Genomic DNA, 13,028 nt, shown 5'->3' with positions numbered 1-13,028 from the left:
GGTAATTTTCCTAAGAGACAAGGAATTAATCCAAGCCTTATTTATTAGACAAGAAATAGGACAAGGCCTGCAGACATACATGGGAGAACACACAGAGGGAAAAACTGGTCTTAGGGAGTGGGGGAAGATAGAAAATACCTGTCCACAAGGTAAGCATGTGCAACTCTAAATGGCCCACTGAGGCACCAGTGTTTCTTGAAAACAAATCTAAGACAGCTCTAACTTCAGAACACTCCATGTCACCACCAGAATAAGAAAGATTTTTTTACACCACTAATACCTCAGAGTGGTTCAGGTGGATCAAGAAAGCATGAAGCCCTTTCCTCTGTAGCAATTCTAATTGAGATGTTACGTCAGAGTGAATCTGTACATTTAGGTTTCACTATTGTATTGAAGGCACAGCTAAATTACAGCAATTGCCTATAATAAATTACTCATCCTTGGCTTGCTGTCCAGGTTTTGCATGGCCTGGTTTTTGTTAGTGGAGGGGGCCCACAGAGGAGGCTTCTGTGAGAAGCTGCTAGAAGCTTTCATCATGCCCAGCAGAGCCAATCCCTGATGGCTCCAGAGATGGACATGCTGCTGGCCAAGGCTGGGCCAATTAGAAATGGTGGTAACACCTCTGTGTTAACATATTTAAGAAGAAATCAAAACAAAGGTTGTGGGGCATTTTTAATTCCAGCCAGAGAAGGGCAGGAGCAAGAACATGAGAGAAGATGTGAGAACAACTGTGCAGACACCAAGGTCAGTGAACAAGGAGGGGGAGGAGGTGCTCCAGGTGCTGGAGCTGAGATTGCTCTGCCGGCCATGGTGAGGACCATGGTGAAGCAGCTGTGCCCCTGCAGCCCATGGGGATCCACAGGCGATGCAGAGATCCAGCTGCAGCCTTTGGAGGAGCCCATGCTGGAGCAAGTGGATGTGGTTCAGTGGGAGGCCTGCAGAAAGAGGGGCCCTTGCTCCCAGGCTGGAGCAGCCTGTCCTTGGAGGTTGGCATCCCGTAGAAGAGGGACCCATGCTGCAGCAGTTTGACCGGGGACTGTTGCCTGTGGGATGGATTCACATTGCAGCAATTTACAAAGAACTGTTGTTCATGAAAGGGACTCACGCTGGAGAAGTTCGCAGAGAACTGTCTCCCATGGGAGGGACCCCATGGTGCAGCAAGGGAACAACTCCTCTCCCTGAGCAGCAGAGAAGCCTCAGGCGATGAGGTGACCATAACCCCCATTCCCCATCTCCTTGCGCCACTGAGGTAGGAGGTAGAGCTGGGAAGGAGTGGGAGGAAGGTGTTTTTAAGGGCTTATTTTGCTTCTCATTATCCTGCTCTGATTTTGTTGGCAATAAATTCACTTTGTATCTCTAAGTTGAGCCTGTTTAGTACTTGATGGTATTGGTTGAGTGATCTCTCCTGGTCTTTGTCTCAACCTGTGAAGCATTTGTTAAATTTTCTCTCCTCTGTCCAACCACAGAGAGGAGTGAGTGAATGACTTTCATGGGTGCCTGGCATCTGGCCCCAGTCAACCCATGACACTTGCACAGAAAGTAAGCTTTATTGTTTGCATGCTCTGAAATCTTATTTATTCAGCTCCTAACTGGTTTTCTCCAGTGACTGTGCACCAGGTGGAGAGTATTGGTACATTAAGCACTTATATGGGGCAGCTCTCAACGTAACTAATGTTTGAAGTGAACTTCACTGACACCACCACACCTGCAAGTTGAGCACTGGGTTCTACAAAGATACACAGAAACAGCTATTAGAGAAAACCACCTGTGGTTAAGAGAACACTGCTATGCCAAAGTGCCAGGTGGAAGTCCAAAGGAATAGAGCACACCTACCATACTATGGACAGTGAATATGTCTGTAATGTAGCAAAGATTAGTGAACACTACAAATGAACTTCACAAGAATTAGCTGGAGAAAGGATACAACCAAGACTTCCAAAAAAAAGAAGGAAAGCTAATATAAGCAGTAACAAAACCTGCTGGTAGGAAACACTGGCAGGCATTTTTGCTGGATCTTAAAAGTACAATTTTTATTAAATCTTATTGTATCAGTTTTCATGCTTCAGAAGTATTTTATAACGATCACATCCCATCCTTCTTAACTCTTACAATGTTTTCACACTGCAAAGGTTGGTTTGGGTAGTTATGACTTTCTGCTCTTAAAAGGAAAACAGTCCAAGACAGTAACAAAATAATTGTTTTAAACACTCCCTCACATGTTCTGCCACAGAACTTCTGGTCCAAGGAAAAAGAACACTGTAGAAAAACAGTTTAAAATTACATTATCCTTGGATGTCTTGGATTTATCAGACTATTACTGAGCAGCTTATGAGACCTTTCATTAGTCTCAGTATCATAGACAAAAAATGTACCACGTTGGTTAAGTAAATACTGCACAAGCTTTGTAAGACAAGAAAAATCTGGGTATGTGCATAGATTTTGGTTCTAAAAGTTCTTTTTGAACTGCTGTACCAGTTTGGTCATCAGGCTGGTACACTGCCCCCTTGGTAACAATGAAATTACAAACTATTTATCTTAGAAGGATTGATTTTCTTATTTTATGTCCAGTACATTTTGGCTGGATTTCTGCTACTCTTTGGAGGCTTCCCAGCAGAAACTTTAAATCAATTACCACTGATCCAAAAAAAAGCCTCTGTCTGGACTTTAACCTAAACCAAAGTTTTTTCACATTCCAAAGCACTGATTTATTCACAAGTTTCAAGTAATACTCAAAGACAAACACTTCACACCTCTGATTTCATAAGCTTATCTGCTTTATTTTTAATTTAAAAAGTTTGTTGGTACACCCACCTGTAGGGACTTCTGATATCAACCTAATTTCTACAGCTTTTATGAGACTAAACTGTCAACAAGACAATTTGATCCTTTTGGGATCTGAGCTTCAGTTTTTTATTATTAACAAAGTGGGTTGATAGAGGAGTTGATGACAGGAACAAGACTTCCTCATAAAAATCTAGATGAAAAGTTGCAAGTGCCTATTACTAAACACATTAGCAGCTCTGATGTAGAAACTGAAAGATCCTAGACACACCAAATGTCTAGATTCCTGACAAAGAAGTTAACATTAGATATTCAGTTAAATTTCTACAAAAATATACAAAATAAAAATACATGAAAAAAAAACCACAAAAGAGAACACAGGAGAACCAACTCAACAAACTTTGAATGGAAGGACAAAATGATTATTTATGTCCACCTGCTGTCTACTTTCTAGTAAATGACATACTAGCTACACTATAACAAATATTTTTAGCTGAACCATCACATAGGATCACATCGCATTATTCCATCCACTTGGCCCTAACTTGCATTCTTCTATAAATAAGGCTCCACCATCTACAGCTATGCCTAAATAAATAGGAGGGGCATTTTTTCACGTAATTGAAGGCAAAAATAAGCACAGGTATGTATGAGTGAACACACATGGAAAAACAACTTTGTCTTTACTGAGAGATGAAACATGGAAGGTCAGGGGATTTATTTATTATGCCAAAAGGAATCCATTTTTATTTTGCTTATTTTTTACCCAGCCATTACCTGATGTATTCCATTTTTATACTACAAAAGCAGGAACAAGTCAAAGGGTTCAACACACACAGAGTGACCAGAAAATACATGAAACTTAACAAGAAAAGCGATCATTTGCTCAATGCCTGGCTGCTAGCTACCTTTTTTCCAAATGTTTTCATGGAAACAATATCAGCCTGAATAAGGTAAAGATCCTGTACTATTTTCTATAAAATCTCAATTACCTTATTTTGATTAATCTGATCACTGTTCCCATGGAAATTAAGCTTAAAGGCAGCTGACTGCCTCCAGCTAAGAGTGATCTCTTAGCTTACAGATTTCAGTTGCTGGCAATTGAGCAAGTCTCAAAAAATCACTTTGGCTTCAAAAGCAACACTTTAAGTTTATGTGGCATTTCATGAGGAGTAACACCTTGCATTACACTTTTTTAAAACGTAATAATTGTGATGGAAGCAAAATGACTCATTGCTTCAGTGGTAATTACTCAAAATATGAATGCAAACTGTTGTCAGTCATCAAGATGATTTCTTATAAAGCATTATTTTCCCAATAATTCTCAGCTTTAGCTAAGTAGAAAGCATGTGGCAAGTTTGTGTTTTGGTATATTAATTAGACCACTACCTACAAATACTTTGGATCAGATGACTACTGAAATTCTAGCATTCCTCCATATATATTCTGTACATAAAATTTAAGCAGGAAGCTTCAAAAATTAATTAGAGATCAATCTTATTCTCCAGAAAATGAGAAAAAGAAGGAGAAAAGGAATGAGAAAAAGAAAACTTTCTAATTTCTTCCATGCAGCTTTAAAACATCTTGGCACATTCAGCAGCCTAATGCTGTCACATACACCCCACTATACCTATTCCTAGGTAGCTCTTTAGAGCTGAAAACTGTATCATGTCTCTGATGATCTGGATTTAAAGAATGACAAATAACTGCCACCAATTATCTAATTCATTATTATTAATGACTTCAACTATAGTAAATTCCTTCTCCTCTTGCCAGAAATAGCTTAAGTTTCCACACCAGTACAACAGACCACATCTCTGCACTGTTTGGGCAGTCTGTGTTACAAGAGTGATCACTTCTGCTATGAGGAGGCTTTGCTTGCTTTCTCTGACTGAAAGATGTAAACTATAACATATGAAGCAACCTTGCTTGATTCTCCTTTAAAGTACAAAGAACAATTAAATTTCATTGGCCATGAATTGTTACAACCACCTCCTCCATACTCACACTTCCTCTTCCTGACATCCAGGTGCTAAATCCTTACTCACACTGCCTTTTCCTTAATTTTTCCCATCTCCAAGGCAAACAGCGCTTCAGACCTCCACATGAATTTAGAGAACTGCAGCCCATTCCCATTACCGGAGAGGTACAGCTTTTTAAAAATAAATATGGTTGAGAACTCATCAGTAAAGAACCTTAAGGACTTCAAATATCAAACAAGCATTTTTCTGATTGAGCTCTCAGTTTCAATTATTCCACCCACTCCAAGGTGGTCCATACACCTCCCCAACTCTCCAAATCACAACCCTCTCACTCTGTTAGATAAATTGAGGTTAGGTAAAAAACCCCATTCCCACTTTCTCTTCTTGTGCATTTTACAGGTTTACAGTTCTTGTGTACTGGAGTTCCTCTGAGCTCCTTCTGAGATGGCTGGTTTTGTCTGCCCTGAAATTAGAAACCACTCTCACCATTGCCTTAACATGTGCAAATATATTAGGCACCAAAATCCCCTCACAAACAAGCCCTGGTCTCTTCTATGTGATCAACAGAAAAAAGTCTTGAGACATGTAGAAAATAGACAAATTAAACAATAAATCTGAAGACTGCGTAAATATTAGTTCTAGAGAAAGTATATCTGAAGAACAAAAGAATGGAAAAATAAGTAAGTTTTGTATGTCCAGCAAAAAGTATTTCAGTGTCAGTTTCAAACTTGAAGTGCAGAAGTAGTCAACATATTCCATCATCAGCCTTCCACACAGAAAGCTACTTCTATTTCAGTATGATGACCAACCTTCATTTTTTATCATGTCTTGTCTTCACTACTTAATACATTCTCCTCAGCCACCATCTGCTTTCCAGCCACACTCAGAGATGTCATTCCCTCCGTCTGTGGATGATCCCCACCAAAACCACAGAACAATGCATTCAGAACAATCAGTTGCAACTCACAACTGATACAATCAGAAGTCCATTTTCTCTACATTCTTAAGGGAAGAAGATCCAAATCTTTGGGTGCCTGAGCTTGTGCCCAGGCAGGAGCATGCAGCATTTGGATGCACAACACAGGGAGGTGAATGCACATGATCTGGGCAGCACACATCTGAATGTTGGCTACAGAACTGTGGAGCCTGATGGGCCAACAGGGAAAGAATCCACAACTTCCCACTGGAAGGAAAACTCCTCAAGCCATAGCCTCATGGGTAGGGTGAGAAGAAAGGCTTCTCCCAGCATGCCTCCATGCAACATAGAGATTGAATGTATCCCATTGGCCCTGGCGTTCTGTCCCACCCCTCAAGATCCCTATATAGACCCCTGCTTTCCCGGCCTGAGGGGCTCTTTCATCCCTGGATCCCTTGGAGGAAGAAGCTCAATAAAGACACTCCTTGGAACCCCACAGGAAGACGCCGTCTCTCCTTCTGCGTTGCCTAGATCACAGAAGAGCTGAAATCACCTGGTGTGAGCTGAAATCACCCGGTGTGAGCTGAAATCACCCGCTGTGAGCACACCGTGCCTGTGCCCCTGAGGTGTCTTTTTCAAGAGGCTTCTTCAGAAGGGTCGTGGCACTTTGAACAACGCCCGCTGCGACACAGAACAGCTGACATATCACAGGGTAGGGAAGGCTGCACCATGGGAACTTTCACAAACGCCAAAATAACCTGCACATCTCTTCCCACAAACAGTTCAAACTGAAGATTTAGTACGCCATCTGAATATAGTTGATTTTATCACTAATATGTGTCAAATCAATCCCTTTTGCTTTGCCTTAGTCAACTTAGTTTTTGTAAATACTATCTTTATTTTTCTTCTTCCCAGAAGTGGAACCACAGTATACTGAAATCATCTACATTTACATATTGAAAAATCTGAGTACTCACACTGTAAATTTCCAATGCTTCTATACCACAATGACTGTAAAATTTGGGCTATGTAATCATGCAATTCAATTTACACGCCAAAGAAATTTCACCAGGATATACCTGACTAGTTTATTTTTGATATGTTTTTAGCAATTTACATGGTCAAACTCTAACACATAGAAAATATAGTTTCTTAGAACTTCAAGTCAAATCAAATCCAGGTGAAACTAGGAAAATTAGCACAAATTAAGGTTTTGCAGGGCCAGCTATCAAAATACAATGCAGCTACAATAAAATCAAGACTTGATTCACCAAATATTCCTTACTTTTGCAGAATTTTTTTTTACTTCCTAGTGCAACCCATAGCTTTTTGAATGTGCAAACTCTTCCCTATCAAGGGAAAGTACAACACCACTTGCTGTGGCTTCTTTTTCATAATGGAAAGTACAGTACTGAGTTGGCCAAAAACAAACTGCAATTGGTTATTAAATACTTTGGTAGCTGTGCAACAGAAAAGTTTACTCAATTCTTAAGCATTACATCCACAACAAGAAATGTTTAAGGCAACAGTGCAAGTGGAAGCTTCATCCTGGAGCTAAACAGACAAACAGTAAAACGTGTCTGGTGCACTAACAGCAAGCAAACGCACATGGAAATTCTTGCCGTTCCTCTAAAAATAATCCACAGGAGTAGCTAGAGCACATCTTTATTTATCCTTTCTAAAAAAATATCCAAGCTGAGCACGTGTACTATTTCAGGTATCAGCTACATCAATGCTGGTAATTACCCTGAAGGATCTTCCCCTCATGTTTCTATGCTACAAATCTCTACAGAATTAACAGGATCTCTGCTATATAAAAAAGAATGAGATGGCTGAAGATTTTTGGTAAAATTTGAGAGTCATGTGAGAAGAAGGAAGTAACAATTTGAGGGAAGCAGGAACAAATTTTAAACACTATCCAGAACCAGTTTTCCCTTCCAAACCATCAACAACAGTTGTGGTTCCCTCTTCTATATTTTACTTTGTAAACTAAAATCCCATGAACAGATTCCTTTGTGAAGAAAAGGGACAGTAAGAACAGTTGCATCAGTGTTTGGTGGTTTTACTAACTACAATAGGAATGTACTGTAGGGAACAATCCAGTATTTGCAGGGGAGTGAATTGGATGATCTAATACAACTTTTCCATTTCTGACTTCTTAGAACAGCTTAGACTCATCCAAGTTCTCAAAGAGATTTCTGTCCAACAATACAATACTGAATGAAGAGAATTCCATGACAAGGTCTGGGGCTTTTTTTTTTCTTCTTCTTTTTTTCTCCTCAGTATTTAGAGAGCCAGAATAGCAAACCATATGCTATGTACACAACCATGAAGAAAAAGCTATAGTAATTAAATACCCATGAAACTTAGAATATCTGTAGAAAAAGCAGAAAGTCCATTTTATACTTAAGTCTTCCAATAATTTTGGAGCATTTTATCAATTTCATAACTTAGGAAAAAAGGTCTTTTATAATATCTGAAATTATTAAGCAGTAAGGTAAGAAGATTGGTGTAGAAATTTTTATACGCAATTTATTAAAAATAGAGAAATATCTGTGCTAATTGGAAATATACCCATGCTCATTTTCTTCCTACACTGACACATACCAGGATCACAACATCCTTGGCCCAAGACAAGTGCACATTTTTTCCTTTCTTTCTTTTTCTTTTTTTTATTACAAAATATGTGTCATCATTCTCTGTCTGCAGAATTAAAAACATTTGTCTTTGCAAGTACAGTTGACTTTAAGTTACTGCGAGGAAAAACAGTCTTTCAAATAAGACACCAGAACTTAGAAAAAGATTTTGCACTCCTGAAGCCTTGTAACAGGGAAAAACTATGACAGATGGGGTTCATTCTTCTGCTCTTACAGCTCTCTTCCAAAAGGCTAGGGACTGTCTTCTCTGAAACTTGAGAGGATACTGAACAATCCTTCTAAAAATGCATTAAAGGTCAAACTAATACCATGAGTTTCACATACAGTTAAGCCCATTTTGAGGCAAGTACATGAATTAGATAACATTTAGAAAGCTCTTCATACCCAACTTTATATACCAGACCTTCACAGAAATCAAAAGTGAGGTTTGATAGCCTGTGACATGCACTGGGTCAGACCAAATGCTCTTAATAGTCTTAATTCCTGCAATTGAGAAACTTTGTGTCTCAAATTAAATTAATATACTGTCTTAAAGAAGAGCAACTGGTGAACACTAAAGATGTAGTTTCGAGATTTCAAGAATTATATCTACTTTAAGATAGTGTGAGGCTTAAAAGGACATTAAAAAAAGCCTCAACAGGGTCAAAGTTACATGTATGTCTAGTATTTGGACTTAGAGAGCACAAGATAAATAATGAAGATGGTTGGAGTATTTCAGTGCCTTCTTGTAATTGCAGTATAGTGACCATTCACTGATCCCCTCTCTCATCTTTCTTTTCTGTTACAGTCAGAAAGTCCAATCCACCCTGCAATAACAAACAACATGGTAACCAGGTGATGCAACCAGGAGAGCTGCTAGGAAAGCAAACTGCTCCAAACTGAGAGCATACTCCAAGTGAGTAAACCAGTGAACTGCTGTCTTCTTTTGGAATGAGGGGCAAAAAGAGTAAGTGAAAGGAGTTTGAAAACGTTTAGGTTTTGCCTTGATAAAAAATTAGAGCAAATGTTGAAGTGTCAATGTTTCACAGATCCACACTCATTTTCTAGCCAGCCTTCTTTAATTCCCAAACCAGAAAGAAAACTAATTTAGCAGCTGACATAACATTTTGCTTAGATGCACACCACTGTCAGCCTACATCAGAAAGATGACTGGTATTCCTCTTACAGTGATCTTCTGAGCCACCTGCACAGACAGCTGCAGCAAAGCCACAAGGACTCTGGGAGTCATGGCACTTCAGAAATGTTGATGAAATTCTTCAGGCAAGCAAATATTGCCAAGCACTGTTCCACTGTTTGTTGCTTTTGTGTATCAAATGCCAGAGAGCATTTAGTTTTACTTTTATACGTAAATTCTCAGATATTTTGAGGAGTATCACCAAGCACTTGACCAAGTATCAACATTACTACATCTTTTTCCAGAATAAAATAGCTGAAAGAAATGGGAAAATGTGATTCTTTCAAACCTACTTAGAAATAATCCCAGTTTTAAGCTTCCTCTAGATCAGTAATTGACACGGGCAACAAATTCTGCACAGGTCTGGATATATTCATGGTATGGGTTACTACCATCTACTGACTCATTTCAGACCTCAGAATTTCCTTCCAGCTTGAATTAGCTCTGTACTGGGGACTGAAGACATACTTACCATTTTATAGGAGTGGAATATTTTTCACCAGCTGATTGGTCCCATTTTTCAGCTCCACACAATTTTAAGATTATTGGGATAGCTCTGTGTACTCCCACAGCATGCTTTGATTTCTTGGTGCTGATCATTTTTGTAGCATAATATTTTACTCAAGTATTTGGCCAACTTATTTTAGGCTGTACTTTAGTCCAGCATATTTATGAGCAAAACACAATATTAAATGGAGACAAGCCAATAAAAGAAACAGCTTACTAGAATTTCAGTTGACTTTGTTAAAGGAAATTATTTTAAATTAATGTGGCTACTGAACTCTTGCCATACTTGACCTCAGAAAATATATTCCTTCTAATTTTTGCTGTGAACGTTTATTTATTTAAGCTAAACTCCAGGTCTTGAATGTTGACCATAAAGAAGTGTCAGATTTCCTGCTACTATTTCGTACTCCTTTTTTCTAAACAAGGGCAAACAACACATGTTTGTTGCATTAGCATTACACTGCCAAAACATCACTCTTAAATGAAATCATCTATGTATTTTTGGTAAAATCTTATTTAACAACTTCCACCCCGCCAGAAAGAGAGTTAAAACAAGGCTGTTTTGTTTTCACTGAGCAACAGTTTGGTCACTGGTTTACTAGATGGCGCTCAAAACATTTTTCCATATGCTCTTCTCAAAGAGAATCTGACTTAAATGTGATTTACCTTCACCAGTGAATGAAGGCTTTTTTCACCAAACATATCCCAGAGGAAGGTCAGGTCTTCCTGGCTGTCCACATGTGGCTGCAGCTGGGCTGGCAATGCAGCCAGCAGCTCGTACAGACCTATAAAATGAAAATAAAACACAAAGTGTGATCTAGGGTGATCTCATTAATTTCACTTAACAGTTCTGTGTAATTGGCTGCCTGGAGCATGTCATTTTAACTAAAGAGGGAGTCTGGAGTATCCAGCACAACATTAACATGTAGAACCAAAAGGAACATTTAGAAAAAATTACTAAGAAACAAGTATTAGCAGGGTACTTTTTACCTTGTCACAGTTGTCAAGCTTCTACATCTATATATATTTACACAAGGTAATGCAGAAAATTCATAAAGGTTTTGAGAAAAGGACAAACCCAGAAAAAAGCATACATTCCTTTGCTTAATCGTTATTCCATTTCCCTTGATGTTAGCCAAAGAGTGAAATGAGTCATGCATAGGAAAAACTTCCTTAAAAGAACAGAAACTGGATAGGGTGGTCCATTAAAAAAAGGTTCGTGGTTTTTCTAAATATTTCTTGCTAATGTATTGCTTAATATTTTTTTCAATCCTGTGTTCAGCAAGGATCCACAGCAATACAAAAGCACCTTCTCTGTTTTGCAGGATTAAATTTTTAAAAACAAAATCAACACAGTTTTCCCAGACACACATGAACACAGAAATATTTCAGTAACATTTTTAATTTGCAGGTATTTGAGATTCTCTCTAGGGCTGAGGCAGTTGCTGTTCTCAGTTATTTGTGGCACACCTCAGCAGCGCTCTCGGAGGGGCAGACAGTAGCACACTGTTCCACAGTAGCGTACAGCATAAAATATCCATCGTGCACACAGACCATCAAAGTGCTGTCCAAGAAATGCAGCAACAGTGTTTGCAGCAGTCCTCTTTAGGGAGGTAACCTGGCATGAGCTGATATCAATTCATAGCACATGTTTAATTTTCCAGTGGGATTACTTGGGGTAAAAAGGACAAAATGCCTTTTTCTCCTGTCTGCTGTCTACAAAAACACCAACAGTCTCCTGGGATCCAAGATACACGGTCCTGTTATTATTTTTAGTCTGAGTAAGTGCTGCTGTTCATCACAAGAATAGATCTACAACATATTCTACTGGTAAAAGAGCATTGTTGTAAATTACAGGTTACCTATTGTTATTATGTTTATTATCTCCCTGAAACTTATGATTTAGAATATTTAGAATATTTATTAGTAAACATAATTTCACAACCTTTTCAGGCAGTACGTATCCCTCTCAACATTGCATACAGCACCTTTGGGTTCTGATTATTTATATTTTCATCTTTTTACTGCCCCTCAGTAAAATATTTTGAGGAAAAAAAACTTCTTTCCAGATACATTCTTTTTGTGCTCCAAACATTTTTTTGGTGGTTAACATTAATTTCTCTTACAATCCTGCTTTTATTTAAATCTGTTCTTGTTTCTGCTTCAGAAATACTGCAAAAAGAAGATACAACTCAAACCACTACAATTTTGCAGACAGAAAAAAATACCATCAAGCTTTGCCTAGCAAGATACAATCATTGACTGAGGTGACAGACAGAGAAAAGAGGTCTCAGTGGGACTTGTGACTCCAACTTCCCAGTTTATAAGAACTTCAGAACTTAAAAAAATGTCTGTTTTATCATACAATTCATGAAAACAGTTTCATTTAGAAAATGAAAACATTCCTTTTTTTTTTAGAATATTTAAAAAATTCTTTACACTTGGCCACTTATGTTACTGTAAATATATTTACCTCAAAATAACCTGAAGGCTGTCAGAAAATGGAATGGGAATTTTCAATCTAAGCTTGCACTGTGACATAACTGCTTGGGGACAATTCCTGTGTGTCATTCAGAAGAAAGAAAACAGAAACTTCAGACACTTCCCTCAAATAAAGGCATGTAACAGAGTAAGCTTTCTTTTCCTTGATCCATCAGATCTGCTTAAATTCCACATGTAATCAACTATAAAAACTATTCTCTCCTTGTAACTTGCTCCTCAACACCTAGATAATCAAATCCCTAGTGAAAAATAAAATGAAAGTCTGTATTTCCTGATGGATTAACTATTAGTGACACAGGGGGAGACTGAATCAGCCCATAATGAGACTTTGGTTTTACACACAAAACTCCCAGAGAAAAACCCCACCAGCCAGCACTCCAGGAGTGCCAAACCCTGCAGGTCCTTACACACATGAAGGTTTCACATCCAGCTCAAAAGTTTCTGTGAGCTTTACTTATTTGTACAGCCCTGAATTGCATCTTCCAGGGAAGTGGGTGTCCATGTTCCGA

The 13,028-nt window shown here is 38.5% G+C and overlaps 1 protein-coding gene across 5 annotated transcripts in view; it reads right to left on the bottom strand.

Annotated features, from left to right (window-relative positions):
* The window catches only part of MPP7 (membrane palmitoylated protein 7), a 147,047-nt gene that overhangs the window by 81,887 nt on the left and 52,132 nt on the right, over positions 1 to 13,028 (bottom strand). For all 5 annotated transcript variants that reach the window (XM_030971137.1, XM_030971140.1, XM_030971141.1 and 2 more), the window contains one exon: positions 10,684 to 10,802. In XM_030971137.1, coding sequence (XP_030826997.1) covers positions 10,684 to 10,802 — 119 coding nt within the window. The remainder of the gene's footprint in view (positions 1 to 10,683; positions 10,803 to 13,028) is intronic.

The sequence above is a fragment of the Camarhynchus parvulus genome, chromosome 2 (genome assembly GCF_901933205.1).
Source record: "Camarhynchus parvulus chromosome 2, STF_HiC, whole genome shotgun sequence".
NCBI lineage: Eukaryota > Metazoa > Chordata > Aves > Passeriformes > Thraupidae > Camarhynchus > Camarhynchus parvulus.
Note: the sequence above shows the minus strand (reverse complement) of the source record. Positions and strands in the feature narration are given on the sequence as shown.